General features: G+C 46.3%; 1 protein-coding gene across 2 annotated transcripts in view; it reads left to right on the top strand.

Annotated features, from left to right (window-relative positions):
- The first annotated feature begins 2607 nt into the window (after nucleotides 1–2607).
- The window catches only part of MAML3 (mastermind like transcriptional coactivator 3), a 387866-nt gene continuing 367097 nt past the window's right edge, over nucleotides 2608–23376 (top strand). Inside the window, exon 1 of one of the 2 annotated variants that reach the window (XM_036313470.1) lies at nucleotides 2608–4023. In XM_036313470.1, coding sequence (XP_036169363.1) covers nucleotides 3556–4023 — 468 coding nt within the window. In that variant the 5' untranslated portion in view covers nucleotides 2608–3555. The remainder of the gene's footprint in view (nucleotides 4024–23376) is intronic. The other variant, XM_036313469.1, reaches the window with a different exon arrangement.

The raw sequence follows: 23376 nt of genomic DNA, 5'->3' as shown, positions 1-23376 counted from the left end.
AGGATGGTGACCAGCAAAACCGGCAACTTTGCAGGGATATATCATGAGAGCCTAGAAGTAGCCAGTGTAAAGGCCTCTGATTCTTCTAAGGTCACTAGAGTAGATTAACATCTCAAATTCAGGGTGACTTTGTCTACGTTACTCAAGACTCGTCGTGTTCACTTCCTGCTTCTTTCTTCTAATTGTCCTCACAATTAGGATGGGGTTTCTGATCTTACATATGTCACAGTAGAGTACTACACAGGTCAGCCTTCCCCTGCCCCCCGGGCCCCCCATTGGCCACCACTCAGTTTTACAGTCCTCTCTTTCTTTCTTTCCCCACATTTTGGTCTTGGAGCTTGTGGCTGCTACTCCTACACTCTTGATGAGATAAAAGATAGGGGTGTGTGTGTGTGTGTGTACTCATACACCCATGAGCAGTCAACCTTTCTTTTTTATAGAATCCACTCATGTACTAACCTTGGGCAGCAAACTAGACTGTGGTTGTGCAAGAATGGCTCCATTTGTCATTGGGCATTTCTGAGGTAAAGCCACCAAATGTGGTCCTCCACCTGCTGGTCCCCCAAAGAGAAGGATGCAAATTCTTGTGTATTTTTGCTTTCCCTTCATGATAGGAGAGAGGTAAAGAGCTTGATGGGAATGCATGTCGCTGCTATTGTTGTACTATTTTTTTTCCCCAGAATAATGAACTCTCAATGAAAAATTAAATTTGGAATCACAGGAAAAAGCTGGAATTAGAACCCAAGTCTTAAAACTGAATGAAGACCCTCAAACTTGTTGCTTTTGTAAATCAAATTGTAGTCGCGTGTGGTTGTAGGCACATGGAGTAGGAAAAGGGGTAAGAGCTAAACTACCCTGGAGAGAGATGAGAATGAATGCAGAGTCATGGCTTCCTCTCTACAGTGAAGCTGGTGTTTCCTGAATTAATAGAGATATTATTCACTGAATGTGTGAAAAAGACAAAGGCCACTTTGTGAAGTCTTTTTCTTGTAACTTTTTATAGTTTTCTCTAGGTTTTTATGATCTGATGCCTTGCTATAGCACTAATTCAATGTAATTTTCTAACAGACTATGAGGGGCAGTTATGATACAGCATGCTCAGTAACGAGCCCTCTGAAAAAATATGGCAACTTCCATTGACAGATACTCTCCCTCCTTGGTTTCACTATTAGGCGGTAACTTCACACCACGTTAATATTTTGCTGCCCATTTTATCATATAATCCAGTGATGTTAAAGATATAGTTCACCATATAAACCTGATTAATTGAAGAAAAATATAGCTTCATGTTGCTGACTTTATGAGGTTAGAAATAGCACCCAATGCTAATCTGCAATGCCAAGAAATGAAGATGGCTTAAATCATATCTCATGACTAATGCATGAGACCCAAAGTTCTTTTATTCCTGGCTATTTTAGAAAACTGGGGTATATTTTTTACCCTAAAAACGAATTCTATAAGATTTATTGAGATAATACAAAATGCCTTATTATTGATAGCACACAAGATTTTATTCTGATGATCACAAAAATGTTGTTTCTCTATTTTAATTTTTTTAAAATTATACAATGGGTTAAGTCCAGAACCAAGAATATTATATCTGATCCTTAATTGTTGTTTTTTAAAATAGTCAATATCTGGAAATACGATGGAAAGTTTAGATTGCTTTCTGTAGTCACTATTTCATTTTAATTGTACTTGTGAATTCATTTAAACAGAAAGAAATATATCTACTAATAAAGTAATCCTGTTATTTTTGCTTGTTTTTGTTTTGGTCATGACAAACTGTGAAATGCTGTGTTTTTCCTAGAGTTCTAGTGCATGAAATCTGCAATCTTTCCACTTGATTTACGAAGGGCCCTTAATTACTGCTGTCATTAGCACCTAGTGTTCAAAACAGTCTGTTAAAATGTACTGTTAGTCTCACCTTCAAGTCCCTGCTTCTTTAATTTTTTTCCCAAGAGTAAGTAAAACAATAATTGCCTTAATAACAACAATCATATACACTAAATTAAATAATATTCCAAGTCTTTTTGGTGCCTATTTCTTTTTGTTCAGAATTCAGCATGTGTGTGTTAGGACTGGCCTAAAATTTGAACAAGTGTCCATAACGAGGGTTATTACTAGGATAGACTTATTACCTGGGTTTTAAAAACAAGTCACTCATTTGCCTTTTTCTTTCCACTTGGATAGGGATGACAGACAGCTGCTGTGGAGCTTCAATGTTTCTGCCTGGTCATGCACAGTTCTGCAATATAATGCATAAATGTATAACAGCAACTTGGGCTAGCTTGATACCTCTCTTGGAATAAGGAAATCTAGCCAGGCGTGTCCATGTGACCCTCCCCCCACCCCCCCGCGCTTGTGTGTACACACACACACACACACACACACACACACACGTTAAAAGTTAATTCATTCCCAAGATCCCCCAGAATCTTTCTTTTTCTGTTCTGGCAGCTCTGGTTCCTAGCCTGGGTTGTAGTGAGCTTGGGGGCGTGGGAGGGGCGGGAAGCGGGAGGCCAGGGAGGCGGGAGGCAGGAGCCAGGCGCCCGGCGCCGGTGTGTGTCGCGCCCGCTCCTGCCGGGTGAAAGTCCGGGCCGGGTTTTGCACCGTGCCCCCGGGCTTGTCTCACGGCCTCCAGCCGCCGCCGCTGCCGTGTTTACTGAGCTCGCGCGTCCTGATATCACTCCGCTGGCATGGAGGAGGAGGAGGAGGTGGAGGAGCGAGAGGAGGAGGAGGAGGCGGCGGCGGCGGCGGCGGTGGCGGCGGCGAGCAGTTGATCATTGTGATGGTGGCAGGAGCAGCGGCGGCAGCGGCAGCCCAGCCGAGCGTTAGGGGCTGCTCTCCGCGCGGCGTTTTGCAAAGGACTTCACCGATCTACTTTTGCAGTCGCCTCGGACTGTCCATGTGTTTACTTCCCCCAGCCCGAGGATTCGCTATCTAGGATCCTGTGAAATGCAACTGAGCAGCCAAAGTACTTTGAGAACACGGGGCGGCATAAACACCAAAACTTTTTTGTGGAAGGAAAATGCAATAAGCAAGCTTGCCGTTTTCCGATGCGGTGTGGAGTGAGTGTGTGTCGCGCGTGTCCGCACTGGAGGCATATGCTTGTGTGTGTACATGGGGTGTGTTTTTCGGTACGTAGGGAGAAAATGCTTGCCAACCACCGGAAATCTCCTGGAATTTATTAGAAAATAATGGATTATAAAAAGAAGGCAGGAGAGGAGCGGATCTCCCCTTGAGTTGCAACCCGATTTGCTGCTGGCTCAGTTTTGTTGTGATTCTTTTTGTTGATAGGTGTCTGATGGCATTTTGATCCCCCCTTTTTTTCTCCTTGAGCTTTACAGTTTTTACAAAAAAGGGAAACAAAAAACCACCCCAAAATCTCTCCCCCCCCCTTTTTTTTGCCCCGTCGGGATTGCTGTTTCCATCCATGTGCTTGCGTCTCCCCCGCGTTCCACTTAAACTATTTTAATCCTTGGACCCAAGGAGGAGGCTGATAGGGGGGTGGATAAAAAAAGTTCTTCCAAAATAGTGTGCCCGGGGAGCAGGATGGGGGATTTCGCAGCCCCCGCTGCTGCCGCGAATGGCAGTAGTATTTGCATCAACAGTAGCCTGAACAGCAGCCTCGCCGGGGCCGGGATCGGTGTGAATAATACTCCCAATAGTACTCCAGCTGCTCCGAGTAGCAATCACCCCGCTGCCGGCTGTGGCGGCGGCGGCGGCTCCGGGGGCCACGGCGGCAGCTCGGCGGCCGTTCCCAAGCACAGCACCGTGGTGGAGCGGCTCCGCCAGCGCATCGAAGGCTGCCGGAGGCACCACGTCAATTGCGAGAACAGGTACCAGCAGGCTCAGGTGGAGCAGCTGGAGCTGGAGCGTCGGGACACGGTGAGCCTCTACCAGCGCACTCTGGAGCAGAGGGCCAAGAAATCGGGCGCCGGCAAGCAGCAGCACCAGAGCAAACCCCAGCAAGATGCGGAGGCTGCCTCGGCTGAGCAGAGGAATCACACGCTGATCATGGTGAGGGCGCGCGGGCAGTGGGCACGGGGCGCGCGCGCGCGCCTGGGGTTGGTGGTGCTGGAGCTTCTTACATTGGGGGACGGGGGTCTGATTTGCACGGCGGGCGAGGTGGGCCGAAGGGTTAATGTCAACTTTTCTGAGAGGGAAAAGCTGCGGTCGCCGCTACCTGTTAATCTGTCAGGGTTGTCAGATGTGGGGAAGAGGGGGCGAGAGGGGAGAAGCCAGTCACGACTGCGAGGGGCGGAGGGAGCCTGGAGGAGCAGCGGAGGGAGGCACTGGAAAAGTTTTTTTCTCCTCTCCTTTTCTTAGATACGGATTTGAAAGAGTGTGAACCCAGAGTTAAAACCTCGCTCCTCCTCTTCATCGCTCCCACCCCACCCCATCCCACCCCACCTCTCCCCTCCCCTCGAAAAGCCGCCTCGCCTTCTCAGACCCGTCCCCCTTCGCCCACCCCTCTCCGCACATCCGCCGGGGTCGGGGAGAAATTGATGCTGTCGCAGATTCTGGGCGGGCACCAGGCCCTCAATCCCTAGGGTGGCGGTGGGGGAAGCGAGAGGCTCTCGCCTTTTCTCCCCAGCTCACCCCCTTTGGGCTGAGAAAGTCTGAGAGTTTTGTGAATGAACTTTGAAGTGGGTGAGAAGCGAGCGAGGATGGCCGCAGCGCGCCTCCGCGGGAGCGCGCGCGGATGCGGGGCGCGGGTGCGCTCCTCGGCGGCTGGAGACGGGGGTCTGGCCCGGCAGGTGGAGCTGCGGGTTGGGTCGAGCGAAGAGCGGCCTGGCGGGGGCGGGAGGGGAGAACTGAGTCCTCTGTACCAGGAGTCCCCGCCACGCAACTTCACTGGGGACTGTGTCCCCTCCTACTCTCAAACTCGCGTGCACTGAGCTTCTCCGCTTCGACCCCCGCCAACTTTCCGGGCCCGGCATAGAAGCCCGGAGGAGTGGATGGTAGCTGGGAGGTGAAAGAGGCTTAAATGGCTGGGTGGGTGGGTTCGAGGTAGACTGAGCAGCCAATGGCTTAACTTCTCCGGGAGGAAGGGGCAGTTCCCACTCCCTAACCCTGAGGGTAGAATCCTTTCTCTTATCTCCTCTCTCAGGTTCTTTTGCTTTCCTTCCAGGGTGGGGGAGGCCGGAAGCTCGGAAAGGTGTCTGCAGCCCCTTCCCCCACCGCGCCGCCCGGGTTAGTGAGGCGCGGGTGTGCGCAGCGGGCCGGGCGGTGGGAGTCTGAGCGTGCGGAGCGCCTTTGCCCGTGCCCCTGGCACACCGCACCTCGATCGGCGGCCCTCGCAGTGTGCGGTGGATAAATCGCACCCGTCCTGGGCCTGGGAGTCATCGGCGCCGGGGGCGGTGCGGTGCCGCCGCAGGCTAGTGCCGGGCGCTCGGTGACAAAGAGCCGGCTTGGGGGAGGGGAAGAGGCTAGGCGGCCTCGCTCGCTCCCCACCCTCCCCACCTCCCCCGCCCCGCACGTGAAGAGGAACAATTTGTTTATCTTGGCCTTCAAGATTCCTGTCCTCCTCCCCGTTCTCCGAGGCCGCCCAGCCCCTCCTCCCTGCCCTCCCTCCTTGGCGCGATCCTGCCCAGTCCCGCCGGCAGCACCTTCCTCCTCCCCTTCCTCCTCTCCCAGATCGTCCTCCTGCAGCCCGCTTTCCCCCTCCCTTCTGGGACGCGGCCGTGGGGGAGGGAGCGAGAAACGCTTTGTCCGCCTCGCGGCCCTGCTCCGTCCCCGAGGCCGCGGGCTGGGAGGGGCGCAGCGCCCCGCCGCCCTGCCCCCGCCCCGTGGCCGCTCCCACCCCGCTCCCGCCTCCGCCCTCCGCCCTCCGCCCTCCTCCTCCGGCAACGGAGCCAGACCCGCGCGCGAAGAAGAGGCGGACTTGGTTTTGAGGAAGAACGAGTGTCAGAGAGTCAGGGAGGGCGGTTCTCGCCTTACAAACAGGAAGCCCCAAACCACTGGCACACTGTAGCTTGTCTGATTGTCCCCGGAGGCGGGGCAGGCCCTGCATCCTGACTGTATCTCCTGCGCCCTCGGCGTACCTATTTCCCCCAGTCCGCCTGGACTCTTCTTCCCGCCCCGCTTGCGCCCTTCCGCAGGTCTGGAGACTCACGTTGGGAACCTAAGGATTTGCCAGGCACTAAGGATATCATCCTTGCCTACTCCACGCCCCCTTTTCTGTATTTGTTCGCGCGGATGGCGTAGAAATGGGCTGTTTTCGTAAAGCCCCCAAATCCCAGCACCACGGAATCTCCCCCGACCTTTGGGGTGGAGAACTGCTGTGGATCTGACCTCGTCCGCTGGGCACCACTGGAACAAAAGCCAGCGCCTTCCCCTGTGCTCAGTCGCTTTACCTCGCGGAGCGACAGCAGTAGAGTTTACGGCCAGAAAGTTTTTGTGTTCAGGTGGTGTTCTATGGAGGGTGCCACATGGGCCCTCGGAGGGGCCCAGGGGAGGTCTCGGGGTGCGCGCGCCTGTGTTCAAATACGTCCGCAGGTGGAAGCAAGTCCAGGATGCTGACTTCACCTGGAAGGACGTAGCAAGCCCAAGCGAGGGCTTACTTTTGTAAATGAAAAGATACTGCTTACTTGAATGGATGGTGTGCAGAATCGGAGCATACTCTAGCTTCAGCTGTATTTCACATGCATCTCTCGCTGATACCAGTGGCAAGTATGTGTGCTGAGTGTGATGAAAATAAACAGCCTTAAATCTTAAGCAAAGGATTGCATGTGAATTCTATGTACCACAAAAAGGAAACAATCAACTCCATCCTCTACAATTTACTTTTCTTTAAAAATAATTAGGAATTCACATTGGCCCCTGAAATGAAAGGGTATTTTAACTTAGCCTGTGTACAAGATAAACTCTTGAAAAAGGGGTTGCAAAGAAAATGTTGATCTTGATTTTCTTGAATTGGCTGCTGGCTTATAGTTGTGCTCTGGTAGGGCACAGAGCAATTATATGTAGTTCACACACTGGGCCCTTTATTTGGAAAGCCCTAAAGAAAAGCAGTAGTCAGTCAGAACCAAATAATAATAATAATAATAATGATAAAAATAAAGATGAATAGGATTCTTTTCTGTTTATTGCTATTGTTTACCTTCGTAGAGCCAATATGTCCAAAGTACTAAATATCGATCAGTTCTCTTTCTGCCTGGCTTGGGTTAAGAAGGCTGTCTAATCAGGCCTTTACCTCTTGATTTGTTTTCTTATCTCACACATTTACAAGCATATGCATGAAAAACAAACAAGCAAACAAAAAGCAGGGTAGATGAGGTGAAACAGAAACCTTCCTTGGCTCCAGACTGCTGGGAGGGGCCTGGGTTTTGCGTGGGTCTCTAACAGCCCTGTTAGAAAGCCTGGTGCACAGGCCTGCGTTGGAAGCTGCTTTACCTGGACATGTAGTCGAACGATTTTTCCCTGACACACACTTTATTTATACAGAAGTGTTCCCCTCCAGGATTTATCGGTGAGGCCTATTGATTTCACTTATTAGAGAGTCTCAGTTGAAAATGTGCCTTTTCCTAAAATAGTTTTAATTATTTGTGGTAATAGAAGGAGACATTGTTCATTCTCTGTACTTGGAGCTGCACTCCTGCTTATATTAAGGTATATTCCAACCGACAAATTCATTTTCAAGCCAAAGATACATGGACTTGACAAAGGTGTAATCACTCAGGCACACCAAAATGCATGACAGTGCAGTCTTCAGATTTGCAAAATGGTGGTAGTAGGCCTTGATCTGGCTAAGTTCCCCTGTTTTCACGACCTTTTCACTACCTTAGTGCCATCGTAATTTTCAGAGCATGCTTAATTTATACACAGCTTACTGACTGCAGGAATCTAGGCGATTCCTGCTCTGAAGTGTTTATCCCATGAAATTCATTTGGTAATAAGCATATTAATTATTGAATGTTAGAGAACACCGTAGCCTATCCAGAACGTTCTCATCCATTCCTGGAATAGATCCAGGAAATGTCATCATATCAGTCCATAGCTAAAGCTCCTTATAAGTGAATCTGGTTTCCTGTTTCTTATCCTGTTGAAGGTAAATCACTGGCTCTGTATCCAGTTGTTTTTGCGAGCTTGTAATGTCAAACCACTTGTAAAGCTTTCCTCTGGACCTTTCATTGGCTTCTCCTCTTCTGCTGTCCTGGGTTACAAGATTGACATGTTTCTTGAAAAGCCTTCCATAGCCCAAGAGCCCACATAGGTATACCTTACATTTGTGAAAAACTACTTTGAAATTTCATTTCTCTGTGCTTCATAAGTGCTTGTCTTTTCTTTGAAATTTCAAGAATCATTCCCCGCCCCCCCCCCCCAAAAGCTCTAGTGCAGCGGTTCTCAACCTGTGGGTCGCGACCCCTTTGAGGGTCGAATGACCCTTTGACAGGGGTCGCCTAAGACCATCGGCAAACACATATAATTACATATTGTTTTTGTGATTAATCACTGCTTTAATTATGTTCAATTTGTAACAATGAAATTGGGGGTCACCACAACATGAGGAACTGTATTAAAGGGTCACGGCATTAGGAAGGTTGAGAACCACTGCTCTAGTGCATATTAATTGTTATTTATGTCTTTTGGTATGGTGCATTTTATTTAGTGCTGGGCAGCCAGTGATCGGAAAAGTAGAAGCAGAGTTAGTTAATCATTAATCATAATCTATAAAATGCTCTCAGGCCCAGTTGGTTCCCAGGGAAAGCTGAGTTTTCAGGCAGGTAATATATGTGACGCTTTCCATCCTGTCTCATTAGAATTATAAGCAAGCTTTAGAACCTCACTGGGAAAAGAAACAGTCCAGGTGCATGGTTTACTGACATTTCTGTAAGAAGAAGGATGAGAGTCTTAAACCTTAAAATAATTAGATAGAGTTATTTTCTAAATACTTCTCTGAGACCAAGAGCCAACTGTTGTTTAAGAGGTTTCCTGACCGGGTTCTTCCATTTGGTTTAGATAATAATGGGGGAGACATCTCTCCTAGCCTCTCTCCCACCCATCCCTCCCACCTCTCCTCCTTCTCTCCCCTTAGTGTGCTACATACATGGAAGGAGTCTAGTATAAGAAACCATGGTGCACATTACATAGTAATTGTTGGACACATTAGAAGTACTTGTGTTTCATTTAATGTCATTGATGGAATATTATTTGTGATGAGTGCTCTATGTTTGTTATTTAACAGTCCTGCATTCTTGGAATTTAGGATGACCAAATTCTGTCATCTTTTTCACATTACCCATCACAGAGAACTGTGAAATCAATCAATCAGACATGAAAGTCTTATAATGAGGGACATATTTAAAACCTGAGACTTCATAATCTATGCCTTTTAACTTTCCCAACTGGCTTTGCATTTTTTGAAACTCTGTTATTCAGAGCTGGTTTTCAGTTTTCAGATCCTGTGGGTGCTTGCTTTGTTTCCCTTCCCCCTCCTACTGCCAGCCTTTTGGTCTCCTCTCTGATCTCTATCACCTTTACCAAAGGTTGGGAAGAAGCACTAAGAAGAGAAATTTAATTTTGGTGCTCCCTACTCTCATAATAAAATCACTGAGTGAGATTCCAGTTATTTTAGATCAATTATGGATTTGGTTTTGCATACCATGTACTCTTTATTAGCACAAAAATAGAGAATAGACTGAATTTTACAATTTCATTCATCCCTTCAACAACATTGGTACATAGACCCTAATACTTCGTATAAGTTAAACTACTAAATCACATTCTTACATCCAAGACTTTTGCAATGTTTATTCTTTGTAGACTTTCAGTGTTATTCTAGCTAAGGTTAAGGGGATAACAGGTTTTTTTGTTGGTTTGTTTTTTCAGCAGCATTAGGCTTGATGCCAGTGACTTCTCAACAGCTTCAGGCTGAGTTATATCCCCTCCTCATGACATTTTAAGTAAAGTACTATGCTTTACTTTCCTGTTCTTTCAAACTAATTTGTCATTGGTTTCTGCCCCCAAAAAACCTGATTTACAGGTGACTGTTCCACAGTTATAGGATCCCCCAAATTATAGTTCCATTAAAAAATACAGCATGCTTTTCAGGCAGATGCATTCCAAAAATTCATTATTCATGTTTGTTACTTGGAAATGCAGCTTCTGCGAATCAGCTATCACCAAGAACTGATTAATTATCCTTCACTTAAAATTGTTGTGTATGTTCAAATCTAAGAAAGTTTAAAGGGCTAAAGAAATAAGAACTAAAGAAATACTCAGGAGATGAAGTTAAGAGGCTGCTATATATAATAAATGCTTCAAAATCCCAGGCTTCCATTCAGAGAAGGAGTACACTTTTTTTTTTTAAGTCTACCTGGCTATTGCATCTGTTAAACAGTTTGCGATGTGGGTAAGCAACTGCATTTAGGAAAGAAGCACAGCATTCCCCGAGGGCCAGATACACACAGGCATGGAAAAAAGAAATGACTGCTAGTGGCTTGGGTTTTTTAAGGCAAGCTATGCGCACTGTCCTTGGGGGATTTAATACAAATCTCAAAAGGCTCGAGGTATTTCCTCTGACATAAGGAAAGTGATTCCTGGAGAATCATTTAGACACTTCTTTTTAATTATATTGGACCTCCCATTGGTTGGAATGACCTTTATGCTGAAGTAGGAGCTTTGAAAATAGGAATAACTTATAGCCATCCTCCTTAGCAATGGCTTAACAGCTGTAGAAAACTTAAGTGAAATGTTTAATTTTTAACTAACCACCTCCAGCATTTCGTTTCTGACTCCTTCACTCTCCATCCTGTTGGGGAGAATCTGGTATGTCATGTTTCCTGGTGTGAACTCTCTCCAGCGTTTGCTTGGACACCCGGAGAGTTTCTTAGGACACGTTCCGTATCTCCCCTCCATCGCAGGATACCTTTCTCCACCTCCAGAAAACTCGTGTCTGGGCAGGCACTTCTCTCCCTGCAAAGGAGAAGTTGAAGAGCCCTGAGTCTGTGCAGCTTCAGCCCGGGTCGTAACGATGACTCCTAAGCTTGCAGGGCTCTAAAAGACAAGCTCCGCAGTGCCCTTTATCCTCACAGTGGCTGGTTATTTCTTTCTTTGATTGTTTGGTAGATGTTGAAAGTAATCAGTGATTGACAGTGAATCTAAAGGGACTGGTACCCACTGATGGGCTTTAAGGAAGTGCGGTACCTCAGGGAGGAGAGGCTAGAGGGGTGAGGGTTTCGCATCACCTGGAATGGATGGCCAGGGAGAGACACATACGGGAGATGCTGGGTTTTGCTTATTTGTGGTGAACAGACGGTACCTGGTGCCTTGGGAGTTTGCAGAGGTAAAGTGTGCTTTTTGTAATCTGTTCTGAGCCTGCAGACCCCACTGAAATGCAAATATGTATTTTCCAGAGCTAATGGCGATATTGTTTGTAAATGGAAAGAAATCCATTTCCTAAAATATTTCAGTGCTCTCTTAAATTATCACTATGGCCATTTGAATGGATTCACTGTGGTTTCCTTTAAATCAGTGATTTTTCATTCCATAGGGATTATGCCCACCCACCCCCAACATTTGGCAACATTGGGAGACATTTGGGTTTTCACAACTGGAGGGATGCTGCACTGTGTAGTGGGGAAAAGCCAGGGACGCTGCTAGACCTACAAGTGCACGCCCCACAAAGCATTACCAGGTCCAAATACAAGGATTGCTGCTGTTGAGAAACCCTGCTGTAAACAAGGGGCTCCCCTCCATGGTTGCCAACACACAGGGCAGAGACACTCACAACTTCCCCAGCACTCTCACTGCCCGCAGAGGGGAGCAGGGAGGCGCTGCCATGTGGGAGAGTGGCTGGGAAGAAGTCAGAGGACTGCTGCCTTGGATTTCAGCTCCAGCCCCGTGACAGGCCGGCCTTTCATTTCCTGTCTGCCTCTCTCTCCTTGCCTATCAGGAAGGTGAACAGTACTCACTCTTTTTACCTTACAGTGTAGTCGTTAGGCTCAAATGAAATGCTAGGCCTATTTTTATGAATCATGTTCATTTTTGCTTCATTGTTTGCCTCCTGCCCACATGCAGACGTAAAGTTGAGTGATTTGAGGCATGTTTCACTCATGCACAGGCCAAGGTCTAATGACTAGGCATTGAGCAAGGGCTTCCTATTGGACAGCATTTCCAGGCCCTGGGATACAGTGGCATCCTTGCTGTCTCTGGCTCACACAGCAGGGCACCGTTTCATGTTTCAGATGAGGTATATGAAACGGTCTTTGTGGTTTTAGGAGAATGTGCTAATGGAGGTCATTAATAAACTGACATTTAGGAAAATCCTAAGGGTGCTAAACGCTTTGTATCTTCTTACAACCTTTCTATAGCTGTAGCGTTCTTGCATTGTTTTCTATAACAGCATTTTTTTTTCCTTCTTTTTTTAATTTATATTTTATTGATTTTTTTACAGAGAGGAAGGGAGAGGGATAGAGAGTTAGAAACACCGATCAGCTGCCTCAACCCCTACTGGGGATGTGCCCGCAACCAAGGTACATGCCCTTGACTGGAATCGAACCTGGGACCCTTGAGTCCGCAGGCTGACGCTCTATCCACTGAGCCAAGCCAGTTAGGGCCTTTCTTTCTTTCCCTTCCTTCCTTCCTTCCTTCCTTCCTTCCTTCCTTCCTTCCTTCCTTCTTTCTTTCTTTCTTTCTTTCTTTCTTTCTTTCTTTCTTTCAATAAAATCACTTTGTCGATGGAGAGGATTAGCTGGCACGACAAAGAATAAGGTGAAAGTATGGTTGTTAAAAATGAGGTAGATGATCGTCTTTGCTTCCCTTGTTTTGACCAGGTGACTTGTAAGCACCATGGCTTGACATCAAGATTTTAGAGGAAATTAGACAAAGAGGAAAGCATTTAGAAGGAGCAAGCAAAGCAAGGTGGTGCAAGACTTGCACCCATGTCACAGGAAGGACAGGTGGAAGACTTGGAGGTGTTCAGTCTGACTTAGGAGATGATATGGTTGCTTTCTTAACATATTTGAAGGGCTGCCATGTAAGAAAGGACTAGATGGGCTCTTTGTGGCCTCAAGGGGATAGGTTAGGATCAGTGGTTGGCAGTTATTAGGAGCCAGGTTTGTTTTAATATTAAACACACACAACGCAAAATTACATGAAAATTAAAGCTGTTCAAAGATGAAATAGGCTGTCTTGATGAGTGAAAATGTTGTAGCAAAAGTTGTTCAATTGGCTGAAATACTGCAGAAGGGATTTCAACATCTTATTTATTTATTTATTTATTTATTCAAATATATATTTTTTATTGATTTCATAGAGGAAGGGAGAGGGAGGGAGAGATAGAAACATTAATGATGAGAGAGAATCACTGATTGGCTGCCTCCTGTATGCCCACTACTGGGGATTGAGCCTGCAACCCAAGCATGTGCCCTTGACCAGTCCACAGTCTAGTGCTCCATCCACTGAGCCAAATCACCTAGGGCTCAACATGTTCTTTATTAAATTATAACACTTTAAAATAATATTGAAATAAAACAGCAGTTAGATAAGGACAAGGATTTTATCTCTTCATCTTTCTATCCTCATGACCAGAAAAAGACCTACCTGTACATGGGAGGAACGCTAAATATGTGTAGAATAAATTAACTGCAAGTAAGTAGATTAAGAAGTGATGTAATTCCTCTCTCTCAATGTTACCCCCTTCTTAGAAGTTACCATGGTTTAGAATATCTCTCTCCAGACCTTCTTCTGTTTGCTTACATGTATACTAAATGTTGTATATCATTGGATGTTAGTTTTTTCCCACATCAATGAAATTATATTACACAAGGTTTTGAGATCCACTTTTTCCACATACTGTATTTCAGAGAGCTATCCAAATCAATACATGTAGATTAGATCCTCAATTCATTCTTTTTAACTCTTAGATAGCATTTCATAATGTGGATGTTCCATAGTTTGTTGAATGATCCCCTGTTGTAAGACACATTGATGGTTTCTCTCTCTTTTTCTCCCCCCTCCCCCATTGCCAATTTAACATTACTACAATGAACATCCTTATCCATATTTCCCCTGTACATATGTCAGCATTTCTGTAGCACAGATTAGGACTTCTTTCTATAGATGTAATTTGTATAAACAGAAAAAGTTGGCCAAAAAAATGTCTTGATCTAATATGATATCATATAGCATCTGAATTATATTACTACCCATTTTAGGGCAGATGATAATTGTGTCTCCTTTAAAATATTGCTTTAAAAGGTATCAACCCTAGTAACTGGTGTTGGTCTATGCAGTCTAGGGGAAACATGATTAGTCTTCAAAGTCTGTATATCTGGCAACACATCTTACAGGAATGACTTTCCTTCTTTTCCTCTGGCCTAAAGAAGAAGTTAGGACAGTGATGGCGAACCTATGACACACGTGTCAGAGGTGACACTCGAACTCATTTTTTTGGTTGATTTTTCTTTGTTAAATGGCATTTAAATATATAAAATAAATATCAAAAATATAAGTCTTTGTTTTACTATGGTTGCAAAGATCAAAAAATTTCTATATGTGACACGGCACCAGAGTTAAGTTAGGGTTTTTCAAAATGCTGACACGCCGAGCTCAAAAGGTTTGCCATCACTGAGTTAGGAGGACTCTGCTTACCCCTCCTGCTCAGGCCCTGAGGGTGGGAAACTCACTTCCTTGAACAAGTTTGTAGTTCCTTCCCCTTTCCCCGGCTTTGTGTTTCACAGGCCCGTGTGGCTGTATTTCTAAAATGTAGTTCAGTTGGTGACGCAGTGCCTGGGGTGGCCGTGGGTGCAGGTTTGCGTGGTCATACAAATCTCAGGTCTGAGTTGCCACCTCCTACAGTTAAATTGCCCTGACTAATCCAGTCGTCTGTGTAATGTGGTAATAACAACCTGCTGACCTGGCCGACTGTGGAAAATGCATCAAAATGGACTCACCTTGACAGCCACCGGCAGCAGCTGTGTAGACAGTGAGGGGTCCTTTCGGTTTTCATTGTACGCGCGCGCGCTGGGGGGGGTCTGAGGGCTGCCCTTCACTGGAGTCCTTGGGCATCCTGGTTTACCTCTAGCCTAGCAGCTTCCCTCCCCCGAGAGGAAAGCTGCTAACTGGAGCCTCTATTTTTAGGGAGCCAGAGCACTTTGGCTCCAGAATCCATGCTCTTCGCTGCTACATTATTCCGCCTTCACCTGGCGGAGGTGTTCCTTCCGGAAAAGGCTGTGTGAGCACCTGCATTTCTTCAACAACGTGCTCTCCCCAGGAGGAGTCTTCACCTTCCTGACTTGCCTTCAGGTTTTAAGATCAGTTTGAACAAGAGCCAAAATGAAGACGCGTGGTAGTGCTGGGCCTTGCCCGTTTCACCACGAGGAGCCCCGCTTTGTCATCTCCTGGCCTCCCTCCTCCCTCCTGGCCTGCGTGCCTCCCTTTCCCCTGTCCTTTTCCACTGCTTGTTTCACCGTTGTCACAGTGACAGGGGCATCCGCAAAGCTGTACAAGATGTAGGTGGCACTTATCTGAACCACAGAAATAAGCCAAGGGTGGCGTGGAAGTGCTTGGTGGCCTCAACTTTACAGGCCATTCTCTACTAAGTGACTCCGGTGAACTAGGCATCCTGCCTCCATGTGTGACAGCGATTTCCAACCAGTGTGCCGCCGGAATTTTTAAAAAATGCAGTACCTGACTGTTTAGTCGGGGCGCTGACTTCTTTTCCCTTAGATTGTCAAAAAAAAAAAAAAAAAAAAAAAAAAATGAGCCTGGCCAGTGTGGCTCAGTGTTTGAGCATCGACCTATGAACCAGGAGGTTACGGTTCAATTCCCGGTCAGGGCACATGCCTGGGTTGCGGACTCAATCCCCAGTGCAGGGCGTGCAGGAGGCAACCTATCAGTGATTCTCATCATTGACGTTTCTATCTCTTCCTCCCTCTCCCTTCCTCTCTGAAATCAAGAAAAATATATTAAAAAATATAAAAAATTAAAAAATGACAACAGCCAACAAACACAATATCTGTAAAGTGTGAATGAATTAAATTACACTTATTTTTTTTGTTAGATTGGCAAAAAATATATCTCTTGGCATGCTGCAGAATTTTAGTAATTCATCCGTGCCATGAGATGAAGAAGGTTGATGACCTAAATGCTGCTTTGTGGCAGCCATTTTCTGCCATTTATCTGTGGGACGTAGCATCTTAGTAAGAAAAATCCTTTTAGCCAGCTAAGGTAATGGGCTAGGACTAGGAGCTTAGTGCGGACTTCAGGGTGTGGGATTCAGACTGAGGGCAGCGAGGTCTCTTCTGTTTCAGTAGCTTGAAGAGCAACAGTTGGCTGTGTGCGTGAAGGAGGCTTGCTCCTGATCTCGCACCCGGGCCGTCCACTGTGGTAACTAAGAGACCGTTAAAGTTGCTGCTCAGTCAGGCCATATGATTTCACTGCTGTCAAGTCAAGTCTAAAGAGTCAAGTTTAGGTTTGCTACTCTACTGTCTCTCTCAGGAGTGTCATCTCACTTTTCTTGTATTTGTTTCTGATTTTCCCTGGATCTGTTTCTTTCATTTCTAGTGCGAGAATGTTATGAAGATGACTTTCATCTCTGTGCAAGGTGAGCTACTGCCTTGCATTTTCTATGAAGTATAACATTTACCTTTCTATTGGTGATAAGCAGATAAATGGTTATCAGATTGTAATTATTAAACAACAACGACTTTCTAAAAGCTATTGAGATTGCAGCCACATTGCTGTAAACTTCGAATTTCTGATTCCTTTGGAAAGCATTTTCTTATCCTCTTTGAAAAAGGTGCAGAGGTAATTTGTAACAGCCAATAAATGACTAGAATCAAGTTGTGCCTTGTTATGGTGTTTCCGACTGTCCAACCTCAGGGAGAGGGCAGGGGAGGGGGGGTTAGAGAGCAACCAAAGGACTTGTATGCATGCATATTAGCATGACCAATGGACACAGACACTGGGGTGCTGGAGGCTTGTCCTCAGGGATGGGAGTGGCGGGGGCGGGGGGGGCGGTTAATGCGGGGGAGGCAGAAAGGAGACATGTAATACTTTAAGCAATAAAAGTTGTTGGATTTTGCTTAAAAAATATGGTAATAGATTATTCTGAGTAGTAAATATAAAACACCTAGCAAAGGTCGCAAAATTATCTGTAAGAATTCAAGACATGTTAATTTTTTATTATTAGCATTGAATAAAAAGAAAAACATGTTACAAAAAGTGTTTCAGACCTATTGGTTTTTCTTAAGGGAGTTTAATAACTATGGTTATATACTTTTAATTGGAGTACCTGAGTTAATATTTCTGCAAAGAAATCTGACATGTCAGGACCCAAGAAAATTTTCTGGATACTAAGTAAAAGGAATAAGATAACACTGTTTTGATAGTTTACTCTTGAGTTTTGGCTTCAGAAGTGATAAAATGCCAGTTCCCAGCAGGAGTAAAATATACATTCCCTGTGGTTGCTCCCCTTTTCTGTCCTGGGCTCCTCTGTCCCCATTTCTAATCTACTGTGGAATTCAGTCCTTTCTCCTGTCTCAGTGAGTAGAGTGTGTGGCTAGAGCAAGGGCCGCCTTTGCCCAGCGTGCAGATGGTGTTTATCTTTAATCACCCCAGGTATTTTCTCACAGTGGTGTGTCCAGATCCACACCTCAGGATGGTAACATTCTGTGACTCTTCACATCCTGCACTCGCCCTTGACCAGATGTTTGGTAAACAGAAGTGGCTTGTGTAAAGAAGCAACTTCTTCTCAGTGTAGATTTGGTGTGGCTCAATGGTGGAAAACCTATTTTGCAGTTTAACCAGACATCCCTAAATGCTTTGCAGCTGCTACTGGGTTTTTAAAAACATTTGTTTTCTTCAATGAGGCATGGGAACCATGATTTGAGATTTGGATCTCACGTTGCTTAATTCCCAGAACCTATAGAAGGAATATGTGAAAAAAGGTTGTCTGTCATCACAGTAAATAACCACATGCAAAAACTATTCTGGGCAGTTTGCACTTGTTAGAGTGGAGCAGTCTGGAGGCCACAGCGAACCGGAACACGCAGTGGTAACTGAGGGTGACCGAGTGCGATCAGCTGGGACTTTGCGGATCAAGGCTATCTGGCAGCGGGCTATTGAAATTCAAATGGGCTGTTGCTTTTTTCAGTGTTTGATCCTTTTCTTAGATTGAAAGGACTGATATGAATTGTTCAGGGCCTTTTATTACCATTGAGTCTGTGGTCCAAGATTGGAATGAGAACACGGAGAAATAGGTAACAACAGCAAGGGAGCGTAATGACAGTGTGAGCTTGTGGGAGTCATGCTTTGTCCCCTTGGCCAGGCACAGGTTGTCTGTGTTACTGGTTTGGTAGGCTTGGTGTTTATCTGTGGTCTAGAATGTTGAAGGATTGCAAACCTAAGAATTTTGCTTCCCTCTTTACCCTAAAGTGATGGTATAGTCCAGCCTTGGGCAAACTACGGCCCGCGGGCCGGATACAGCCCGTTTGAAATGAATAAAACTAAAAAAAAAAAAAAAAAAATGTACCCTTTTATGTAATGATGTTTACTTTGAATTTATATTAGTTCACACAAACACTCCATCCATGCTTTTGTTCCGGCCCTCCGATCCAGTTTAAGAACCCATTGTGGCCCACCAGTCAAAAAGTTTGCCCACCCCTGGTTCTGATATTGGCTCATGGGGTTGGGGACAACCATATATGGAAGGGGATGCGAGGGTGGGAGCAGGGGCTGGCTGTGGTATTCTCATTCACTCTTTCTAATGCCATTTTCACTACTCTATTAGCAAAGAGTGGATACTTTAGATAATTATTTATGTCTGTCTTTTCCTTCACAGTATAATGCACACTTCACTTATTTTCTTCAACTTTTCATAATATATGTGTTTATGATACACTGAAGAGCAATAAATTTGTGAGGGGAGATAATTAGCTTTGACAGACTTACAGAAAATGAGCCTATAAGAGGAAGAAGCAAGCGGGTTGCTTAAGAAAAGGATTCCATTACTGGGTTTGAGGGAAATTATCCAGATAAGAAATTCTTCAGTGTTTTAAAATTCACAACCCTGTGGGTGGCACAGGTTATAGGAAGAAGTGGGCCATTTTGTGATTTTTAAAAACGGCAATATTTTTCACAGTTAAAAAAAATAACTCTACTTTTAATTCTCAAAATAGAATTTTTAAATGGAGAAATTGAAGATACGGAGCGTTAGAATGGGAGGCAGAAGCAGGAAGTCAGCCTCTGGCATTGAAAATGCCTCCTGATGTCTGCGGCCTGCTCTGACTGTAATCTGCCCTGGCATGAGTGCGCAGCGCTTTGAGGGGCTGTTGGTTAATAGCTATCTTACCTTAAAGAATAGTCTTCCTTTCGCTTTGGTGGCTCGTGCTCTCGTGGAAGGGGCCTCGAGAAACGTGGCTCGCTCAGCATCAAGTGACTCAGGCCCCCCCCCCCCCCCTCCCCAAATCTTCTCAAAGGGGCAAGGAAAGCGTGTCCGTTTCTGTGGAGAAAGAGACTAACCATGGGTTGGGTTGTTAGTCTTACTGTTCTTGTATATAATTTTCTACTTTCTGGGTTAAAAGAAAACTTGTGGAACAGAGTGTGAGTGATTCTGGCAGAGAAGGTGGGGGGTAGGGGCAAAATTCACATCATCTGAGGTAAGCGAGGCTCCGGTATCTCCGTCATTTCTATGGCGCATCCTGCCTGGGCCCGATCATGCCTCATCCACAGTGGAGGCCCTGATGACACAGGGGGATAGAACATTCTTGGGTACATTGGCTTCATGCTCAGCAGAGAAGAGAAGAGGCATTCTGGGGGAATTCCACGGAGAAAGAGAAAGAAACCGCTTAGAGGCAGTTCACAGTCAAGCACAGGACGAGTTTCACTTGGTTCCTGCCCGCTCGCAGGGTCTCTCGGCACCGGCGAGGGACTTGCATGGAGGGGCGCCCAGGCGGGAATACAGGAGCTGCGTTGCCCTGTGAACTGAGCCCAGGGTCCCTGGGGGTGGGAGTGCGGAGCTCCTTTACAATGTCCCGCTTTTCTTCGCTCCGCACCCACGAGCTGCTTCTGCCCCCCGCCCACCCCTGTGTCTTTTGTTCCATGAATAAATATTATGTGGTTTGGTGCTCATTACTCTTTGATATGAAAAAAGGCAATTCATTAGGTTGGCGGAGGGGAGGGAGGGAGACACCATTTTTCACCCGGTGCATCAAGCACGGTTACCCTGATTTGAATTCCCAGAAAAGTAATAAAACGGCGAAAATAATGATAAAACAGCTCCTGGGCTGACAGCTGTGCGGCACACGGAGCGCTGGGGCCCGGCCGCAGGACAATATTGCGGAGCATATGGGGCCCTCGCAGGCCAGTTGTTGAACTCGGTGGCCGGCTTTTGTCTGAGGGACTCTGCCAGCTTTGGGCCGGTGGTAGCGCTTGAGAAACTTCTAGTCCCCTTGGCAGGCGGGCCCTTGGCGCCGCGCCAGGCTTGCAGTCCCCGGGCTGACGCAGGCCATGTGGAAAAGCTCCTGCTTGGAGAGCATTCACGCCTCCTCACGCTGGTCACTAATCAAATCATTTGTCCAGTGACTATAAACGGGGGGACCCTTTTCCGTAGCAGCTCAGGGGCTCCATCACAAAAGGGACATGTTCTGCAGGAATGCCGGTCGGCGATGAGATGCCCGCGTCACCAGCCTCACCTCTCCTCGTGCGAGTGAACGCTGCTCTGTGTTAGTGCGTTTCAGAAGCGCCGCGCACGTTACCTCGGCATGCTTCCGGCTCCAGTAGCTGAAACCAGGAGGACTGATCCGGCCAGTGTTGCTAGAAAGGAGAGAGAAGACCCGCCTATCTGGTTTTCATAAGACAGTGCTAAAATCGGCCCTCTGCCTCGCTTGGGCCTGTATTGTAAACGTGTGAAGCTGGCGTGTGTGTGCATAAAATGACTAATTAGCTCCCCTTGCCTCAGGAGGGGTCTCCCGGGCTGGCCCTGCCAACATGCGCTCGGCGGCCAGAGTGGCCCCATCATCATGAATCCGGCTATGGCACGGCCACCCGTTCTGCTTCCTTTGCTCTCGACTCCGGAGACACAGAAGGGCTGTGGGCCCTGGGAGAGCGGTTCCTGCAGGCCCAGCAGAAGGCGTGTCTCCGAGAGAATCCCCCTCCGGAGGGGGGGCGGTAGCCCGGGCGGCTGTGCTCGTGCGTGAGAATAGTTTTATTTCGGGAGCTCAGAGAAAGCCGACAGAGTGATATTCTGATTGACAAGCACCACGCGTTACCACTTTCTTGGTCTCTGCGGGACCTGCTTTTGCAGAACACCCTTCCAGGTTGCGTTCTGGTGTTGGGACGAGTGGATTTCTCCTTCTCACGAACAAAGGTCATTGCAAGGCCAAATCCACTGGGAAAAATATACATATGCATGTATATGTATATTCATTTATGTCTGTGATGTTCTGCTAATCACTAATCAGAGATTATATTTTAACACAGAGATGCTGCTAGGGAACTGATTTTTTTTTTCAGGCTTTAGTTTTACATTGTTGATCACTGGCCTTGCAAACCAATGTTTTTTAAGGGAGGAAACGAGATCTTGCAAACCTGCTGTAAGTGGACAGGGATGTGCTGGGAGAGTTCACACCTGGGCCCTGGATGGGATGCAGAGCATCGGGAAGGATGACTAGGCCCTGTTTTCTGTTTACTCTCGAGGCTGGTCACAGCAGCTCCTCGCCCCTGTGAGCATCCTTCCAGCTTTTCCCTGACAGTGTGTTTACACAAGTCAGAATCAGGGGAGAAGTATCTCCGGTTTTACTTTCCTGAGTTGCCTGAGTTAGAGGAGCAGTCCTTACCTTCTCTCCCTTTAAGAAATGCGAGCAGGAAGGTAATGACTGGAAAAGGCTTACAGTGGACTCTTCCTTATCCTTGCCCCAGGCACTGCGGAGCCAACCACAGCCATTCCTGGAGGTTTTAGTACAGCGATCACAACCTCCCCTGAGGGAGCGCGAGTAGAGGAGGCAGACGGAAGGACTGGGAATAAGAACCAGGGAGCGAGGAGGGAAAGCTGGAGAAAAGGGGGGAAAGGTGAGGGTAAGAAATGAGGTGAAAATGGCGGTAGATGAAGTATCCTTGTTTTCATTAAATTAAGTTTGCGAATGTCTACATAGCCATTTTATGTTTGCACAGTCATATTAGGCCTTCTCGAGGTGCAGCACGTTGTAAGTGGAGCCACAGGGGGACTCAGCTCCCCTACTAGGTCACCAGGTAGGTAGCTGACAGAGCCAAAGGCCAGACTATTGAATGGTCTCCGTTTGGGACAGCTCTTCCAGTTGGATGAAGAGCTATGAATCCAGCCTGGGCTGGCTGGTGTGACTCGGTTGGTTGGGCGTCATCCTGTGCACCAAAAGGTTGCAGGTTCAATTCCAGGTCAGGGCATGTGCTGGGACTTGCAGGCTTGATCCCTGGTAGCTGGTGTGCAGACGGCAGCTGATCAGTGTGTCACTTTTACATCAATGTTTCTCTCTCTCCCTCTCCTTTCCTCCCTCTCTCTAAATTAATAAAAATATATTTTTTTTAAAAAAGGAATATTAATCTGAAAATCCAGCAGGGTTTTTTTGTTTGTTTGTTTGTTGTTGTTATTTATTTATTTTTTATTTTTTTTTACAAACTATTAGGAAATAGAATCTTCAGGGGTTATAAGGGCACAGTTCAATTAAAAAAAAACACAACTCCCTCAGTGTGATTTTTATTATAATTATTTAATACCTAAAGGACTGTTATAATTGAATTTCAGGGTGCTTCATTTATACTCCAGCTGGCGAGATTTAGAAATACTATCACTTTGTGGTCCTCTAATCGCTGTCCCAAACATTCGCAAAATGCCCTGTGATACAATTATAAGTATCTTCTGGGGACCTTGTAATTACGTACTATCTAGTTATCATTATAAAGCACCAGGGGGCCGTGAGCCAATCAGGTGGCATTAGTGGCTGGTTGGTCATAACCCTGTAATTGATAGCACAGAGTGCTTTGGGTAATACTACACAGTTTATAAGGGCAGAGGGGGGGGGCAGTCTGGATTTAGGGGCAGGAAAGGGTTACATACTAATTTTTAAGTTACACAAACAGGACTTTTGTAGTTAGTGCTTTTTGATAGGATACTCTGAAACAACTGACTCACAAATTTGTCTAGAATAAATGAAAGATGAAGTGTAAAGATGTAGCCCAGAAACTCTGTAGGTTACCGTGAAAGAAAGGGGGAGGGTACTGTTGGGTATGGAAAGCTGTGTCTTCGTAAAACTAAAATTAAACAAAGAACAATAAGAGAACATATGCCACGTGTAGGAAATAGTTACTTGATATGGGCGCATAGTAATCTTTGAATGAAAGAGCAGAGAGTGAATGTTTTCAAAGATGCTTGTGCAAAATCGGAAGTCTTTA

The sequence above is a fragment of the Myotis myotis genome, unplaced genomic scaffold, assembly GCF_014108235.1.
Source record: "Myotis myotis isolate mMyoMyo1 unplaced genomic scaffold, mMyoMyo1.p scaffold_m19_p_6, whole genome shotgun sequence".
In the NCBI taxonomy this organism is placed as follows: domain Eukaryota; kingdom Metazoa; phylum Chordata; class Mammalia; order Chiroptera; family Vespertilionidae; genus Myotis; species Myotis myotis.
This window is presented reverse-complemented; position numbering and strand designations above follow the sequence as displayed.